The sequence below is a fragment of the Thermobia domestica genome, chromosome 12, assembly GCF_964235325.1.
Source record: "Thermobia domestica chromosome 12, izTheDome1.hap1.1, whole genome shotgun sequence".
Taxonomy (NCBI): Eukaryota; Metazoa; Arthropoda; class Insecta; order Zygentoma; family Lepismatidae; genus Thermobia; species Thermobia domestica.
The window spans coordinates 2613632-2634428 of record NC_137465.1 but is presented as its reverse complement, the minus strand read 5'-3'; the positions used below and the strand labels follow the sequence as shown (position 1 = coordinate 2634428).

The 20797-nt window shown below is 36.3% G+C and overlaps 1 protein-coding gene across 6 annotated transcripts in view; it reads left to right on the top strand.

The window, feature by feature from the left end:
- Window positions 1-20797, top strand: part of Aduk (unc-51 like kinase 3 homolog Aduk) — a 92261-nt gene that overhangs the window by 56560 nt on the left and 14904 nt on the right. For 5 of the 6 annotated variants that reach the window (XM_081733381.1, XM_081733382.1, XM_081733383.1 and 2 more), the window contains 3 exons: window positions 2975-3159; window positions 4863-4938; window positions 11869-11968. In XM_081733381.1, coding sequence (XP_081589507.1) covers window positions 2975-3159; window positions 4863-4938; window positions 11869-11968 — 361 coding nt within the window. The remainder of the gene's footprint in view (window positions 1-2974; window positions 3160-4862; window positions 4939-11868; window positions 11969-20797) is intronic. The other variant, XM_081733386.1, reaches the window with a different exon arrangement.

The following is a 20797-nucleotide window of genomic DNA, read 5'->3' as shown; positions in this document are numbered from 1 at the left end:
AAGAACTTTGTTTAATTTAAATATTTGTTATTCTACAGAATCGAAAGCACATTGTCAGGTGAAAATTGATAATAATAATTAAAAAAAAAAATAACCAATTGAATCTTCGTACGTAGAAATTTCTACGCCTGTCATGTGCGTAACTTTATTGAATTTCAGTGACTCTATTCGTTTCACGGACGTCTCTGATGGTGGGGACAGGGGGACCCGTCCCCTTGAAACTTTGTAGAAGAGGAAATAAATGAAAGCACTTATATGGAAGACGTAAAGAAATAGGAGGAACACATTATATTTCTTGTTAAGTAAATGTATTAAGTAGTGTATATATTTATAGAAAACTTGACTTCTGAGAAAGAATTGTCTCCTGAATGTTGTGATATGATGGAAGTAAAACAAAAGAGGTGGAGAAAGACTGCAATTAATGGATAGTATTAAATGATATAGTTGCTGTCAAGACAAAGATATTGAACACTAATGATAAAAACAAAAAGTTGGCAGGCAAAGCGTTCACCTGTGGTGCATGGGGTCCTTGGTTCGATCTGAGCTCGCACCAAGTGAACTTTGTGGTGGACAAACACCGTGTGCGTAAGTTTTCTCGGGGTTCTCCCGTTTCCTCTCAGTTTCTTCATTCCACCATGTCTTTTATTTCTTATCATCACCGTCTCCTTTAGCGGTTCAAACCCTGCTCCCGCCAAGTGAACTTTCTGGTGGACAAATAACGTGTGCGTGGGTTTTCTCGGGGTTCTCCTGTTTCTTCCCACTTTCTTCATTCCACCATTTCATTCATCTCTCATCATCACCGTCTCCTTTAACCTAACCGGCATAACTGTGGGACGTAAAACTCAAAAATTTCATTTCATTTCCTCACCGTCTCCTTTAGCCTAGCCGGCATAACCGTGGGACGTAAAACTTAAAAGATTTCATTTTTTTCCACAGAAGTTTCAGATGACAATCCTGTGCTGACTGAGGTAGAATCCCACTGAAAAATATAGCTATTTAGGAAGGAGGTGAGATACTAAGAAGTTTAAAGATGGAGAATAAAAACAGATTTGTTTGGAATTTTTAGAAGTATGCCTATGGGTTGAGAGGAAATAAACACAGGGAATAAGTATTTGTGGAATCATTTTGAACCTTGCGGGGGAAGATATGGTATTAGGAAGGTAGCACAGCTAAGAAACATGGGTTATAGAAGAATCTTTGAAAGATCTAGAGAAAGGAATGTATGGAAACAAAATTCTATTGAAGAATGTAAAATAATGTGTAGAAAGTTGTATGCGAATTAAGAAGGGAAATCAGCAATGATGGACAAATATACAATAGACCTAAATTTGACAAGAGAAAAGAGAGAAATTTGAATAATATATATGGAAGTAAATTCAGTTCAAATAGATTTGATTTAAGTTTAGCGTCCCGTTCAGCAGCGAAGCTATATGAGACGTGGACCTACAGTTTAACCACATGAGCTCCCGCCGTCAATCGAACCAGGGTGTCCCACGCCAAAGGCTCTAACTCTAACCGCATAGCCACCAATACAAATAGAAAAGTGCCCAGAAAAGACTTCTACAACAATATATAAAGTAAATATGGAAATGTGTAACGAGCAAAATGCAGCTTGAGGTGATGGAAGAATATATTGAGTTGTATGACAAAAAGAATGAACTCTGTATTTTGGGCATTAAAAAAGAAAACAAGAATCGCAAGTTCAAAAATAGCGAAATGAAAAATGGAAACGTAGATATTCATTTTATAAGAATATAAGAGAAGAGATAAAGAAATATTACGAATTTGTAATTAGATGACAAGAGACTCGTCATGAAACTTCTTACATGGAGTTAAGACTTCATTACCTTCAAGGTCATCAAGATCAAGAGATGAATACTCGGACCCAAGAGGAATGGGAATGAGGACTGGCGGCATCTTCAAACGAGAAACTACATAATTTATACGGTTTACCAAACATTGTTAAGATCATCAAATCTAGCAGGCTCAGATTGGCAGGTCATGTAAGCAGGATGGAAGAAAGTAAAAACGCTTTCAAAGTTTTAACTGGAAATCCAATCAGAAAACGACCATTAGGAAGACCTAGGCGCAGATGGTAGAACAATATTAAGATGGATCTCGCAGAAATAGGAATACAAAGTATTTGGATTCAGTTGGCTAAGGATAGAAGTCAGTGAAGAGCTTTTGTGAACACGGCATTGAACCTCTGGGTTCCATAAGCCATAGCGTTAGTTAGTTAGTTACTTTCAAGACCAATAATTGGTATGCCATTTCCCGAAAATTCTATTTTGACCTCGAAAATTAACTAAAATCTGGAATTTTAGCTCTTTTGTTTTCGTTAATTTTTCGGATAAAAATTGAATTTTAGGGAAAATGGCATATCAACTATTCATGTACGTGTGAATATGAATCGAATGACACCCATTTCGTCCCAGTCGGTCACTGTTCCGCATTGTTCAAATGGTCTCACTTTTTATTTTTGACCCTAATTTGACCTTGAAGCGGGCAGCACCAGAAATCAAAAGTAGTATCATTGGACACAGCTCATCCAAATCTACATTTTAAATCCAAAAAAGTTGAAATATACGGGGCCACGGTAAGTTATTTTTAACCGATACATCATGTAAAATGCCAAGGAACCCCCCAAAAAATCATCTAAAGTTATTTATGGAAATGAAATAACTATCACTAATGGAACAGTGACTATAAATCGGTCAACCTCGTCTTCCGTGAGCGGTATAGTGATATACAAGAAGTAATTTTTTGGGCCTATTACAAAAAATGTTTTAGTATGAAACTCAATGAAATTCGTATACATATATTCTAATTTATAATTTAAAGTCTAGTGATTTTCAAGTTATGTCAAATAAAATATAAAAATACAAGTTTTACGTATCCTTTCAAAATCATATAATTACGCAATATAACATGATAGTATAAATTTATATTTTAAATATCATGTTTTGTTGTTTAGGTCGACTCTCTGCAATGACTCCAAATATGCCATCGGCGCTGGAAATAGGCTATACTGCAGACCAATACCTGGCTGAAGGCCAATTTACCATTGCCCTTCAGAAATACGAGTCTTGCCTCGGGATTCTTGTTCCTTTACTGCGTGAGGAGCCCAAAGGACACAGAAGAGATCTTCTACGAATGCAGGTAAAAAGGAAAAATACTTCATATGTTAAGGGTTCAATTACCTAATTAGTCAAAAAATGTTAAATGTCTGGTCGGAAGAATTGAGATACTGACGCTACATTGCATGCTGATTATTCAGTTATTTTATTTTGCCTGATATGTTGTTTTCCTGAAAATGGATGAGAAATCATAAGGTTATGTCTGATGTAAGAATTTGTGTAGATTTCCAGAGAAGAAGCGCTCACTTGATTTAAGGTTCTATAGTAACGGAAAGACATTGAGCTGAAGAAGGTGATATCCTTGAAGATTAATTCACATGAGTAGTTTTCGAGAAAAATTAAAAAAAAAGTAATTGTGATGTCGTTTATTGCCAACTTGATTGACTTGATAGCTTTTATTCTGTTTGAACAGACTATTTATTTACTTTTTATGCTCTGTTAAAAATGTGATGTGTGTTAGAAAAGTATTGAGATTGGCAACACTGCACGAACCAATGACGCTGCTGGCTCCATCTTTACACGGCAGTTGGGGACGCAGTGGCTCAGTGGTAGAGCGTTCATCTCCGGTGCTTGGGGTCCTTGGTTCGATCCCAGCTCGCGCCGTGTTGACTTTGTGGTGGACAAACACCGTGTGCGTGGGTTTTCTCGGGGTGCTCCCGTTTCCTCCCACTTTCTTCATTCCACCATTTCATTCATTTCTCATCATCACCGTCTCCTGTAGCCTAACCGGCATATCCGTGGGACGTAAAACTTAAAGATTTCATTTCATTTTTCTACACGGCAGTTAAGTGAACACTTGTCGTTGACTCAGTACAAGTTTGAACTTGCTACATGATTGTTGAGAGCACCTGCAGTGAAATTGTGTTTGTGAGGTTATGAAAATGGACCAGGAAAAGTTTAAGCAACTTTGGGCCTTTAAATTTTGTGTAAAGCTCGGCGAATCCGCTACTGTGATTTATGAAAAGTTACAAACGGCTTATGAAGAACATTCCAAGACACAAGTGTTCAGATGGCACAAGTCCTTTTTTAAAGGCGTAGAACAAAATAAAAGAAAAACCTCATGCGGAAAGACCTTCACCTAAAAATGGATGACAATGAAAGTCCCCAACGATTCACGATGAGAATGATAAGTAGTGAGTTAAGTTTGAATGTGTTGACCATCCATCAAACTTTAACACAGGATTTGGACATGAGAATCTCCAAAGAACCTCACGACTGAACAGTCTCCATCAGTGACTGACTGTGGTTGTTGAGCCCCCTTCTTCTAGTCGCCGGATCTCGTTCCATGTGATTATTTGTATTTCCCCTGCTCAGAAACCACCTGAAAGGGCGCCATTTTGATATTTCGGATAATATCCAAAAGAGCGTAACAAATGAGCGGAAAGGTATTCCAGCAGAAATCTTCCAGCACTGCTATGAAACCTGAAATCAACGCCCCCATCGGTCTGTAGCTGCCCAAGGGGACTCTTTTGAAGGGCATAACGTTGATTTGTGAAAATAATGAAATTCATCGCTAAAAGAAGATGCCTCATTACTTTTCTAACGCACCTTGTATACACTGTTAAGTAGCAAATTATGTGTGTTACAGTTTGATTTCTCGTAATAGTAACACACACTCTACAGTGACAGACGTACTACTTGAAATACTAGAATTAAAAGTCTGCTCATGTATCACTAGAAGCCTCATTATTTGTTGTTAAATAATTACTTGTTTGTCTGATACAGGTTGAGTCGTGGATGTCGAAGGCCGAAACAGCTAAACTGATGACAACGACACAGGAAAGATTGGATGACCATAAAGGTAACTTTTTAGTATTATTATTGTTGTTATTATTACAATAATATGAATCCTTTTGAATGTTGATATTATTCTTTATTTCTTAATAAAATACCGATTACTGTCGCTATTTTACACTCGGAAACATGACTAATTGAGAAGGATGATCTGCTTAGCATCCTTGTGCAACAGCGACGTTGGAAATATGTGTATGCATTTATTATTTACATGGGACTCAAATGCTGCTGTAGTTTGGAAAGAATAGGGGAGACTTGATTGCTGTGCAGGTGCCGGGTGCACAAATCACGATGTGTGCTTACCTCCCATGAAACAGGCTCTTTCCCACCTCTGTCTCACCTTCAAGTGGCCTGTATGATAGTGACAGAAAAAGTAAGGGAAGAGGGATGCGCCGTCTTGTTACCCATAGTTATATAAGAAAACAAAATTAACTGATCCCAAAATAGTTTATGGATCCCATTTCAGTTCGTATATAAGAACGTGCGTCTCATGAATTAAGCAAGCTGATTTGATCATCACAACCCTGTAGGGATTTTTCATCCTTATATTGATTTTTTTTTTAATTAAAAAAATACAAAGATACTATTTATTGTAGGTGATCGATGAAACTGATGCGTTTGACAAACTTGTTGATTGTAATAACTTTAGTTGTAACAAGGAAGAAATAATGTGAGCTTTATACTAATATATTTTATCAGTGTATACTTACAGTAGAATGTTAATATAAAGTAGTTTATACACTGATACCGCCATCTCCTAACAACTAAACATCCCTGACAGCTCTTGCAAAACTTGGCATGGTAGTAGACTTTGACAAGCTTAGTATGCAGGTTTTTGGTTCCTAAGCTATAGACCACAAATCTTAGGGTTTGTACTTAGTCAAATTTTCTAGGTACTGCTTAGAACAAAAATCATGGAACAAATCTATTAAATGTTCATTTGAGGCATAACAAAGGAAATTATGAGACAATTCATTACTTATGTTGTAAATGTATATTAAAGATTTGCGTAAAAAATCAATGGATTTTTCGCCGCGATAGTAAAACTAATGCAAATAATGTCTACTATTAAATCTGGCCTTTAGGATGCATTGAATACCCATAGGATAACAGAATTTCTGATATTAGAAGCGTGAATTCGAAGCATCTTTGTGGGTTTCTCGCTGCTCTTTCCTCACACTGCGTTGACTCTTCTATGTAGACTGCCAATGTTTTATGCTCTGTTTACATTTTAATAAATCGTTTAATTTAGAATTAGATCAACAAAATTAATTACAGCTGTTATAAAATAAGCTAATTATTACTCAAGGAATAAAATTGTCATATATTAGTGTTTAGGAAAAAAATTAACTGTGAGTGCGCCGTACTTTATAAAATCTCTCAACAGTTTCAACAATCCAGTGTCTTCCCCGGTGGCTTCAAAATTCCTGCTGGAAATTTATATCACACTTTAGTGACGAAATAATACAATGAAACATGGGACTCGCAAAAATTTCCGTTAAAGCCAGGTTTCCGCTTAATGGAAGTAGACCTTGCCTTTAAAAAAAAAATGCTTATAACAGACATATATTGAGAAAGTATATTGCTGTACGTACTTCCTTCAATTACGTACTTCTTTCTTCTGCACACAAAAAAATTTAAAATGAATTCAAATGCTATGTCCATGTTCTTTCTCTTTTCTTCTTCTTCTTCTTCTTCAGTAGTCAAGCAGATTTTCTGTATACATTACTGCTTGGCTGCTCGACTTTCCGCACACACTTTAGCCTGCGAAACTACACTAAGTAAATCAGAGTCATTTTTTCGTTAGGCAAATTGTTGTAATTCCTTTAAACTTCTGAGAGCATCTTGATACGTCTTTATTCTACACTCTTCGTTGAACTCGGTACAGTATTCCTTTTCTTCCTCCACCTCGTGTTCTCTTTTCGGACTTTCCGTATGATTCTTGATTAAGGTGGGGGATTAAGAGCAGATTGTGAGGCTGAATATGAGTAGTGGTTGGGGAAGGTCAACATTGTTAGAAAGATTTAACAAAAGAACGAAGACTTTATCGCGTACAGTGTAATGTATATGTTTACTCTCTCGCAGAATGTCTAAACATTTTCCTTAGTCCGGAACTCAGAATTTTCAGCTAAAGATTTATTTTGCTTTCCGTTGTCCGCATAACACAGTTTCCGCTTAATGAAGAGACTTTTACACGTTTTGTATTCCACAATTTATTGGGCCTTGAAATATTTCCGTTTAAGACAGTTTTCCGTTTAATAAAGGGTCTGTTGAAGGCAGGTTTTACTGTATAATCCTGTAGTATTCTATTTACTGATATTGGACAGATAAATAATAGAGTTCAACTTCTTAGTTGAAAGCTGCAAATTGTCCTTCGTTAGCTTCTTATGTGTACTTCGGTTTCGTATAACTATAAATCGAAATATGCAGATCTTAAAGTCTGATGTCAAGTAAAAACATTCACTGTATGCATGAAGATATATAGTGATTGAAGAATGCCACTTTTATCAACTTGAATGCGTGATCAATTTAATTTAAGAAAAATTATTAATAGTTGTTTTCCCCGTCTTCCCGGTCGGGAACGCGTGTTGTTGTTCGATCTGTGGGAAATGTTCGTGAACAATCTGTAACGGTCGTTTCAATACATATGCACATCCAGACAAATTCTTCTTCACCTCAAGCGGTTCGCATTCCTCTGCATTCAGAACCTGGATTACTGCTCAATGATCCGACTTGGAGGGATTTGGAATAGACAATGTCATCTGGAAAGGCAGAAAACATTTCACATTCATTACTGCACTAACACCATAAGAATACATACCCCTACAACACTATAATCCTATATCATCAACTGTTTGTACTAGGGATGCGATGCCGAAGGGGTTTCATTTTATCATCCTTTATATATCTAAAAATAGGTTGCATGTACAAAAGTTATCCTCAAGCAGTATAGCCAGATAAGCACATACAATATATCTTTACATTTTTATTTTTATTCTTCCTCTTCACACATCTCTCAAATATATCATTGGCTCTGCAACATTCTTATCATTGGCTCTGCAACACTCTTCCGTATTTTAAGGCTCATTAAGGTAAGTAGTAACCTCATCTTAACCATATTGCAGTTCTTGTTTGTTTGAAAGTTTTGTATGAAAGAATAACACAATTTATTGATAATTGTCTTGTTTCTAGATTTTTTTATTTTTTTATGTTATTTTATTTTTATTTTAAGTATTTACTCAACTTTTGTTTAACTACTGGCTACGGCATAATTATGTGAGTAAGGATTGTAGTTAGTGTTAACGCCATTGTACAGACATGTTCAAAAGTGAATTTCCTCTGATAATGTTTCTGTTATTAATAGAGATGCAAGGGCTCGGGAAAAACGGCTTTTTTGGAAAAAAAAAACTTGGTTTTTTTTCTGCTTCGCATTTTTGCTTGGGAAATTTTGAGCTTTTTTCAAAATTTTGCTTTAAATTGATAAAGCAGACTTTGTTTCGCTTCTCTACAGCACAAAAACTCATTTAATTAGTGGTTGATGTAGGTAATAATATAAAACCTAAAATAAACCATGAATTTCGATAATATTTTTTTAAAATTCTTAACATATTTACATTGTGAATTCCTAAGGATTAACCAATAGATGTAATAATTTTTTAACCTCTTATACACACAAGTAAGTACTTTTATTTTAAAAGTGATACACAAATAACTAGCAAAATTGTATGTAGTAATTTTACTTCAAAATATCACACGCCTTCTTTTTGAAACAAAATAAAATAAAACATGAGAGAAATACATTTATATGATAATCTTAAAGGCTGTACATCAAGAGCTTGGTTTCGGGTGGTTCTGCACATTCTTGAAACTTTTAAGTTTTAACTTTCATATACATTGTATGGATATTTCAAACAAATTTTTCATTCATTGATCACATACGTAATAATCTGTTACCACCTATCAGGTGCTTGGAATCTGCAAAATCGGTAAAATTCCGAATTCTATATTGCACTGACTGTTCCTTAAGCTTGTTTAGAATCGGGCAAGTATCGAATTTTCTGTTCATGGATCATATGCGTAGTAGACCGTTCATCTGATCGTGTGGTTTCCTAGGCTTATAACCACCATCACGGTTTATCCAGTCCTGAAGGTTTCTGAATTTTTAACAACAGGAATTCAACTCTTTTGTATATATATATATATATGTATATAACCCTATGGAATACATTTAAGAAGAGTGGAAAGAATCAATCACTGTTTCAGTTCACAAGAAAGGAGACAAAACTGATTGTAATAATTACCGAGGCATTTCTCTTAACATTATATTAACAAGATTGATTCCATACGCAAATGAAATTATTGGAGATTATCAGTGTGGATTTAGGGAAATCGATCAACTATCGACCACATATTTACTATTCGATAAATACTCGAAAAGAAATGGGAATATATTACCCAGTACATCAGCTGTTTATTGATTTTAAAAAATGTTTACGACTCGGATAGGAGGGAAGTATTGTACAATTCTTACAGAATTCGGAATACCGAAAAGCTAGTTAGATTAATTAAAATGTGTTTAAATTAATCCCAGAGTAAAGTCCGAGTAGCAAAATTCTTGTCCATGAGCTTCAACGTCGAGAATGGTCTGAAACAAGGAGATGCGTTTTCGCCATTATCATTCAGCATTGTTCCGGAGTATGCTATAAGGAAAATTAAAGATAGCAGCCAGGCCCTAGAGCTGAATGGTATTCACCAGGTTATGACGCATGCTGATGATGTAAATTTAATAGGGGATGATAGAAGAACAATAGAAAGAAATACATAGGCCTTACTAAACGCTTGCAGGACATTGGTTTAAAAGTAAATGCAGAGAAAACGAAATACATGGAAGTTCATCGGGATCGTAATACGGCAAATTGGATGCGTTAAAATATCAAATAATACTTTCGACAAAGTGGATTGTTTCAAATATCTAGGATCAATATTACCAGACCAAAATCATATCCACAAAGAAATTAAATGTCGACTGAAATCAGGAAATTCGTGTTGTTATTCAGTTCAAAGTATTTTGTCGTCGCGAATTCTGTCGAGGAATTTAAAGCTTAAAATATATAAAACGATAATCATGCCTGCTGTTCTGTATGGTTGTGAAACATGGTAGCTTGCGATGAGGGAAGAACGCAGACTGAAAGTATTTGAAAATAAAATCCTGAGACGAATATTCGGACACAAGAGGAACGGGAATGGGGGAAACTTCATAACGAAGAACTGCATAATTTATACGGTTTACTAAACATCGTTACGGTCATCAAGTCTAGGAGGCTCAGGTGGGCAGGTCATGCAGCCAGAATGGAAGAAGGTAGGAACGCTTTCAAAGTTTTAACTGGAAATCGAATCGGAAAACGTCCATTAGGAAAACCTAGGGGTACATGGGAGGACAATATTAAGATGGATCTCACAGAAATAGGAATACAAAGTAAAAACTGGATCCAGTTGGCTAAGGATAGAAGTCAGTGGGGAGCTTTTGTGAACGCGACATTGAACCTTCGGATTCCATAAGCCATAGAGAGAGAGAATATATTTAAGTTAAGCAAAACTGCACAACAACCATGAGTGAGTAGTTAGCGTTTGCGCTTCTATCGGGAAGTCCAGGATTCAACACCGAATTCAAGCATTTTGACAAAAGTTTTTCTTAATTCCATCTGTGAATGTAGAGGTAGTGCGTGTACTGTGAATCCTGGCCGACTTCCTTTATCGTTTTTAAATCGTTGTTATTACTAATTACCAGTAGTGACGGATTTGCGAAGGGGGTTAGCGTTGGGATGTCACAGATTGAAGCATGTACCTCGAAATTACGGAATTTCTAAAACAATCGAAATATTTGTTATGCCTTTACTCATAAACTTCAAGCTCTCCTCAAATAAAAATTAGGTATTTTTAGAAAAACTAAACATTAATATGGAAAAACCCTCCCAAAATACTTTTCTAAATCCGCCACTGATTATCAGTATAAAATGGTCTTCAAGGTTTTAGCCGAAAGATTATTGCTGGATACAAACAAAACAAAATATTAGTTATGCCTATACTCATAAACTTCAAGCTCCTCCCAAATAAAAATTAGGAAATTTTAGAAAAACCAAACATTAAGCAGAGAAACACCTCCCAAAATACTTTTCTGAATACGCTGATTATTTTTATAAAACTGTATTCAAGGTTGTATCCGGAAGATTATTGCTAAATCATTGCATAGCTACAGTATAACAAGAATGTGGAAGTACGCTCTGACAGATATACTGACAAACGTACGCTCTGACGGATATATTGAAAAATATAAGTTTAACTTATGTGCTAGAAGCTAGAGTAGGCCTACTAATCTCTAAGAAATGAAACACGGATGACTAAAAAGAAATGACGTAGAGAAGAAAAAAATGTCGATAACTCAGAAGTTAAAATAAAGTTAAATAACCTCTACAATTGCCCTCAAATACTATGTACTGTATGTTTACTTTAATTCATAAAACATGTGTTCCATCCATCATGATGGTGAATTCCAGAGCGAAATATGGTATTTAGGTCATGAAATCTTATTTAACTTTAAAGTATACTATAAGAAAGCTATTCAAATAGAAAAATCATGAAAATGAAAAAAGCCAAAATTTCCAAAATTCTCGTTTTTTCCCCAAAAAAGCCGGCTTTTATGTGCAAAAAACCATCGATTCAAAAAAGCCGGCTTTTTTGCATCTCTAGTTATTAATATGTTTTTGAAGAATAAACAGATTAGAGTACTGTATTTTCTGCCTTCGTAATCAGATCGACAAAACTGTATTAAAGTCGGTACATCTCCAAAGAAAATCGGTACGTAGAGAGAAGATAAACCGAGGAAATCCACATTTGAACATGAATTTACAAACTGTATAGAAAAATCATTATATACTAGATCGAAGAAGATCGACTTCGGTGACTTCAGTGACTGCAGTGTGGACTTCACGGTTCGGTGGTACTCACAAAGCTTCCTTTGATTGGCCACAACCACCAAGGTAAGACACTTTACTAATAATTGGCTGTGTAACACTGAACACTTTGCTGTAATCAAAGGAAATTCTGCCTAACCCTACTAATCATGTTCCATTTATGTTCTTAGTCAAACTTGAACTGAAACTGCTTTTTTAAAAAAAATAAAAAATAAAAAATAATGCTCTTATTTTCACAGCCCATACTACTCTATGTAGATGTCTTTATAACTTACGAAGGATTTTACTCTCATCGTTTCTTTACATTTCCTCAGAATAACTAAAGTGCTTCCGAGACTGAAATGGCTATGCGTACTTTCTATGCGTATGAAATCCGAGTGGAAGAACATTACTCAAAGTTATTTGAAACCCTTAGTTTGTCTCTTTATAATAGCTAAATAGGACTTAAACGACACAAATATGATATGGCCTATGTATAAGTTGCAAACGTGTGAATGCGTCACGCTAATACCTAATAGTAGACAGTCACGCTAGTAGAGGTCGGTACCTACATTATCACTTGTCTGCCTGACGCTAATAGATGTCGCTAGCGTGCTGACAATTTGCCGATGTAATAGCAACTTAGAAAGCTATATTACTTCAATTTAATTATATGAAATGGGTAATTATAATGTTGAATACGAACATGCTTTCCAGTTTATTATTAAAATAATAAACAGTAACCACATGTAGGTTTGGGCATTAATAATTTATAACCGCAAGTTGACTGGTGGATAATCTTAAAATAAATAAATTTGTTAAATGTAAAAAGCTTTTAATTGAGCAGATTTTAACTTATAATGTACAGCGGGCGCAACAGATACTTTAGATAATTATCGAAATAATGGAAACCTTAACAAAAAAATACATCTACCTGATTATTGGGACTCTGGATCATCTTTAGGCTGTAATACAACTTGTGTTCATCACGGAATTGACGCAAATTATTCGTTTCCAGAGCAACAGTGGATCATCTTTCATGCATTGTATGTCTCGTTGCGTTAGAAATTCTATGCCGTACTCGATACTCTAAAACTACATAGATGTTCAAGGGTGGTGAAGTCGAGGGTTTGAACGGGCCGAGTAGGTATTGAATTCTACTCTGGTGTCCTTCAAACCACTCGTGAATAGATGTGTATTGGCACGTGGCCATCTAGAAAGACTGTGTCGTTGTTAGGAAACAACATTTGGCCACCTTAGGTGTCTACGCAACCACTGGAAGTAATTCTTTTAAGGATCAGAATAGGACCAACGGAATACTATGATTCGATTCCCGGCGGGAGCTCATGTAGTTCGGATTCCACGTTAATCAGTAGGTCCCGTCTCATACAGCCTCGCTGCTGAAAGGGACGTTAAACTCAAAATCAGCTCAACTCAATACTATGAAATTGAGCTCACACCAGCCCAAGCCGTCGCCTTGTTTAACATAGGAAGTTGGTAGACCGGAGTATATGCTTCTTTAGGCGTCCGCTGTGCATGAACCTGTGATCATTGAAAGAGGTCGTTCCAGATTTTTATTAAGTCTTTAAGTCAATTGCTCTACATTAAATCTACGAGTCAATGTTTAGCTATCTCTATCATCTAGGTGTGGTTTACGTTTAATATTTGTCTTCATTGGTTATGTCTTCAGTAGTCTTCTCTTGTTATGTCTTCAATATATTTGTTCCAACTAATCACACACAAGAGGGCGCGGTGGCTCACTGGTAGAGCGTTTACCTCCTCTGCTTGAGGTCCCTGGTTCGATCCCGCTCGCACCGAGTGGGCTTTGTGGTGGACGAACACCGTGTTCGTGAGTTTTCTCAGGGTTCTCCCGTTTCCTCCCACTTTCTTCATTCCACCATTTCATTCATTTCTCATTATCACCGTCTCCTTTAGCCTAATCGGCATAACCGTGGGACGTAAAACTTAAAGATTTCATTTCATTTTTAATCACACACAACCAATTTATTCTTATTTGAAAATCAGAAACATCTCTCCTTTTACATCACACACATGAACCCGTACTACACCGTCTCGCGTTGCTCTCTATCACTCAACCACTAATACAGGAGAGGCCCAGTACGCGAATATTCAGTGTTACTAACTCCCAAAAACTATGTGTTGCAGTACAAAAGTGTATTAGTTTTTACAACTATTTATCTGTACGCAATTCTAGTTTAATGGCAATGAAAACTTTACTACATACATTGAAAAAAATTAACCTGTTCTATTGAAGTGTTATTTATGACGATAACTCTTGTCTTCTGCCTTCTTTTCACCAATAACGTTATAAATGGAGAACACAAATTGATTAAAATTAAACAATAATTGGAAAATAATAATTGGAGCCGAATTTATGGTTGTGCGCGCAGTTCCTCACCACAGGGCGCCTAAAACATAGGATTTATTTTCTTATTTTTAATTATTTCCTTTTAAAAGTTCAAGAACTTTAGTGTAAAAACGAAAAAAAAAAAAAAGAAAAGAAAAAAAAAGTAAATTCCACGTTTAGAAGAAACATCTCCTCGCCCAACTTTGTGGACGTCTTGGAAACGAGGAGAAACAAAACTTTTTATGTGGACCCAGGGACGCTACTCTGTTAATTCCGGTCCTACATTGGTCGTCTTCTTTTATCGTAAAGATGGTTCAGAATAAGTTGAGAAGTGAAACTAAATACGAAGAGGGCCAAATTCTCATAAAGACAAACCGTAGTTAATAATAAAAAGTACCTATAATTCGAAACAAAAGATACGAAACTTCATACTTGTCGTGAACTGTTATGCAATATCTTTTCTCTGTAATTTTAATACATTTAAAAAAACTAATGAGGAAACCAATCTCTTTATTGCTTTTGATAGGTTGTATTTGTTTCATTTCTTCTCTGTTTTCAACTTGTGTTGAGCTTGATGTGCTAAAGTAACATCCTTTACGCTTTATTTGCTTTATTATTCTTACATTTTTATGTATTATTCTTAGAATATATACATACCTACATAGATGTATGAGGTAAAATGTAACATTAATGAAAAAAAAAAAAAAAAACAGTAATTGAGTTTATAAAGCTGACAAAATTTTGAAAACTGTAGATAAATTTAGTTCTTCGAGAGTCCTAGATGTGTAAAAGAGTCATTGTCCAGTTTGAAATCAATAGTTAAAACATGTGAAAGTCTTCAAAAAGTTACTAACCTTTATGTTCCGAATAATAGTCAAAGAATTGCCTTTCTAAGTATTTCGGATAACAATCTGGTTACCCTTTGTCAATAGAACAAGGTTTATTCAATCATGTGAAAGATATATTGAATTATTTGTTTCGTCAAGTTCATGTGGAATGTCTTAACAGGCTAATTAATAACATAAGATTTCGGAGTCTTCGAGTCTTCAGTGTCGTAGACGCAATCACTTATTAAAAATGAAGGTGCAGAGGTTAATTCATTTATATTGAGCCGAAGTCAGTGTGCAAGTGTACTGCGCATGCGCAACCCATCGCCATGAGATTGCCATGAGGCAAGCAACAGCCCTAAGTTCACGACATCATGCATTGTAGAAATGTGTCAAGTGCGTAATATTCGTGTAGGAGTGACAGTAAATCGTATACGAAATGTGTGGCACAGAGTCCTGGGCCCACCATACTGACGCAAGCAGCTAGAAACCGACCTCCCATGAAGAGGACTTCGCGTTTGGTTCGACATATACTGATCTCCGAAAATCCCACACACACCGTGCGATGGCCAGCAAATCCCGCACATCGCAGGTGACAATCAACCGCGCCATTCACATGGATTTGCGCCACATGGTCGTTCATAAGAACAATGTTTACACTCTGAAACTGTGTCATGTGGCTGAGCGAAAAAGGAAGTCCAGGAGGCTGTATGAACTTCATCTCGCGGGATCGGTGAAAGTTTGTTGTTAATCATTGATGAGGCATGGACTTACCTCACACATGTGCCGTTACATACAGACTTTTTGATGCCAAGAGAGAAAGCACGTTCTTCCGCCAGTGCGCAGAGTGTGTCCCAAAAGGGTTCATGATTGTGGTCGGTTTCTCTTACAGGGGCAAACTGCGTTTCCGAGAGGCGGAGCGAAACGTCAAAATCAATACACCAGACTCATGTCCTGACTGAAATGTGCCAGCATAAAATTCCAGCATTATACGGATAAGACGTGAACCAGGTTAAACTGCACCAACACAAGGCATCCAGACACATGGCGAAAACGTCGCTGAAATTCTATCGTAGTATGAAACAGAAAACTAGAATTTCGGCAATTTCCTTCTCAGACATCCTCGAATTTCGGCAATTTCCTTGTCAGGCATCCTAGAATTTCGGCAATTTTCTTCTGAGACATCGCCGAATTTCGGCAATTTCCTTGTCAAGCACCCTAGAATTTCGGCAATTTCCTTCTCAGGTATCCTAGAATTTCGGCAATTTCCTTCTCAGACATCCTAGAATTTCGGCAATTTCCTTCTCTGACATCCCTGTCAAGAGCTCTATGGAGACTATTGTGCCTTTGGACTCCTCAAGCGGCACCTGTCCCAGCGTCGAGTCCTCACTGTCTCCGGCCTGTGGAAAGCTTGTAAAGAGGAGTGGGATGCAATACCCGTAGTCCAGCTGCAACGCAGTCTCCTTCGGTACTGGGTAGTAGGCAGTAGAGGTGGCCTCCAAATGGAACACAACCGGAGTGGAAACAGTAGCATTTCCTACGTAAATGGTACGTTCGAATTCGGCTTAATATAAATAAATCAACCTATATAGTAACCTAATAACAGAATTAATTTAAATAAATGTTTCTTACGTTCTATAAGTAACTGTAGTATTTATTCATATTTTAAATGTGTTAATCTTCATTAAAGATTTAAATAGCACTAATGAAGGGTAGTTTGAAAGTATCGATAACCAGAACACATGAAAATGAAGAAAGAAAAAGAAAATTACGAATCATAGAAATACTAGTACCATAAACATAAAGCTTCAAAGAAAATATACTAATGAATATGGTGACCAAAGCCTATATACATATAGCGTAACAGATAAAATCTACTTTGGCACATTTGATAAAACATTGATGCCATAGAACACATAGTTCACTTCTGATTGCACGATATTGAAAGCATTTTATTCTGTTTGTCCACACGCAAGTTATGTCATCTGTCCATCAAGATGTATTTGAGGCTTGAAAACGATCGTTCAACTTCTACCGATGTCAGGAACATATTAGAAGCATATTACAACCTTAGATTCATAGCATCATCAACCATGCTTTCCATGTATTTGATTCGTGAACAATGATCCTTTCTTCCGGTGAGGACCGTTAAATTCCATATTTCACTGGTGACCTGGGATACGGACAAAATCTCGCGGCCGAAACATCGCCACCCAAAATCTCGCGTGGCCAAAACCTCGCCGCCCAAAATCTCGCGTGGCCAAAACCTCGCCGCCCAAAACCTCGCGGGACAAAATCTCGCCGGGCCAAAACTTCGCGTGGCCAAAACCTCGCGGGACAAAATCTCGCCGGGCCAAAACCTCGCGTTCCCAAAATCTCGCCTGTCAAAACCTCGCGAACCAAAATTTCGCTTGGTCAAAACCTTGCGGAATGAAACTTTTCTTTAAAATTTACCCAATGAGTTTCTTAATATGCAATTCCACATCACAAGTAATAATAATAATAATAATAATAATAATAATAATAATAATAATAATAATAATAATAAGAAGAAGAAGAAGAAGAAGAAGAAGAAGAAGAAGAAGAAGATACAAAACATCGTGTTTGTGGGGTTTCTTGGGTTATTCCCGTTTCCTCCCACTTTCTTTATTCGGTCATTTCCTTCATCCTGGTCATCTACGTCTCCTTTAACCTACAGGACATAATCAAGGGACGTCGTAAAAACTCATATATTATTTCATACTTTCATAAATATTATTAGATTTTTGTTAAAATTTTAAGTATATATTATTTGAAAGTTGGCACAGTTCTCACAGCTTTGATTAAAATCAGTCAAGAATAAACGATGAATTTACCCTCCAACTAAGGGCGAATTAATCCCCCTTTTCCCCGATTTAAAAAAGTTCAAATATACAGTAATTTTCATTTAAATAAATAGTATTACATATTGACGCAATATGGTGCTTATTTTTAGTTGTTTTCAATAACTGGGGACTCGAGGTCAGTTGAACCCGAGAGCCTGCCATTGGAGCTGGCACACGTTCGGCCTAGGACTAGGGGTGTTCGATAAGGCTGAAAACCTATCGAACTTCAGGAGTGAAAATTTATCGAGTTGTCTTCGGTTACTCGAAACCGTTCGAGTATTTGAAATTTTGGGTATGGCGATATTTTGGGGCGCGAGGTTTTGGCCCGGCGAGATTTTAGCCCGCGAGGTTTTGGGTGGCAAGGTTTTAGCCAGGCGAGGTTTTGGCCCCGCAAGATTTTGGCTCGCGACGTTTTGGCCCGGCGAGGTTTCGGCCCGGCGAGATTTTGGGCCGCGAGGTTTTGGGAGGCGAGGTTTTGGTCCGCGAGGTTCTGGCCGCGAGGTTTTGTACCCAAACCCTGGTGACCTACATTACAGCATAGCGGTAAACAATGAGACTTGTATTTCCGTTAGGAAGGTGAAAAAAATTAATAATAATAATAATAATAAAATGTCAAATATGGCCAATAATCTCAATAAATGGCATTTATTCGCTGCTTTTCGTAAAAATAGCAAAATATAACAGTTTGTCCAACAACTTGTCTCTATTGATAACACATGTATTTGACTGAAAATTAAAGAATTCACAAAATTGTAGAAGTATGAGAGAATCCATGAACTTCGTCCAGTATGAAGCTTATATGGTGTGGGGTCGAACGAACGACATTCCACAGAACAAGTGAACATTCTTCCACAAAGTCACTGTGCTTTCTGTAATTCTCGAGAAATAGCATTATCAAAATATTCAAGAATACAACTAAAAAGCCACACTTCATTAAACAATTCATGACATTAAATATTTGAAATTCCGTCTTCTCCATTTTCCTTCTTGTTTGTTATTATTATTCAAGATGGCGCCTACCTAAGGTATGTGATATCTGGATTAAAGCAATTTTTGAAAGGTAGTTGTATGCAGGAAACGTTTCCGTACAAGAAACTTTAAAAAATTGGTAAGATCAACTACAAAACTCTTAAATAAAATGTAAACTCACTATTGAAATGTTACAAGTTGGTTGATTAGAGTTTAGCGTCTTTACAGCAGTGAGGCTGTATAAGACGTGGACCTGTAGTTTAACGTGGGATCTGAACCACATGGGCTCCCACCGAGGAGCGAACCCAAATCTCCGCACCAAACATGCGTACGCTAACCAAATAGCCACGAGGGAGATCCAAATGTTACAAGTGTTTGTTTGCACAAAAGATCCGAAGAACCAAAGTATTTGATGAGTTGATTGGACTTTAACGTTTCGTAGGAGCTTAGTCTATATGAGCCGGGACCTATAACTTAAAATGAAATCCAAACCTTCATTCGAGTTTGTATCTGAGAGAAGCATTTCCTACCGGAAATTGCATCCGGAATCATGCGCACAACAAGAATTCACGTTATCCACTTGTCCACAAAGAAGCAAAGAGAAACAAAGAATATCTTAAGTAAGATAATAAATTTTATTGACAAAGATAATAATATATCAGATACTGGATTATTGAAATTAAGTGATTTAAATGCAAGTAGAATTAAAAGTATAATAAATATTCCGTAAATTAAAAATGAAAACATACCTGAAAGACAAGTGAACAGTACCCAGAGTTCATGTAGTGGGATAAAAAAATTTCACTTAATAACAATAATTTCGTGCGTGAATCTTCCCACATCTTCATATCAGTGATTTATTAAATAAGTAAATAAATAAATAAATAAAATCGAGAGTTGTGATGAAAACTGGGACAAGACAGGTTAAAGCGCAGAATCTCAACGAAATTATATTTTCTATTTAAAAGCTTACAACTTTATTTTGTCGTTCATGTTCAGTTTACATTTCGTTATATATTTACCGTAAGTTCGTTTTAATATAATAAAGAATTACTTAAACGTAATTCACTAATTAACTGTTCAAAATGAGATGACACAGAGTACGATATATGCGAATTTATGTATTTTTCGAAAATACTTTTAACATTTACCTTCTTAATTTTTACAAAATATCTTCATTTTAAACGAATATACACTCATTCACAATGGCGTACCTTTTGATGTTCTAAATAAATTGTATAAAGCCTACATATTCATGTCTGGACCAAACAAAATAACGTAAATAGGCAGATGTGGCCATAAAAGAAAATGGTATCATACGTTACGGGCCATTGTCCGTAGTAACATACGTATTATCGTTATAAGCTTTAAACTTATATTTCATCTTTTAACTTTGGAGGATGTGGAGTCAGGTACTATTAGTAGCGAGACTCTTGTCCAGAGATCTTAACGTTAGGCGGGTAACAAAGGTGTGAAAGTGTGGTAATATTGTTGTAACCCTGATAGCTGACACAATGTCTTACTAATGGCTTATACCAGGGTTTCTTTCAGAAAAATCTTTCTGGGGGTTTATTCTCGGATGCGTGGAGGGGAAATAACCAAAATCACTCAAGAGGTGTAGGTACAAAGCCTATAGAGCGTGAGATCCTTCTAAAATTAACTTAAGTCAACTTTTATTTATTTCTTCCTCTTTACAATGAACTCAGGTACTTTATGCAGGCTTCCTTCTCAACCACTTTCCGTAAACTTTACTTTTACAAATATTCCTCATCCTTTCCTATCATTGCCCTATGGGACTTGTATTTGCTTATCCATGTGACAGTTCGTAAAATGTGCCATTGATTGCTGGTAAACAAGAATAAACTTTCTAATTGTTTTGTTAGAGGAA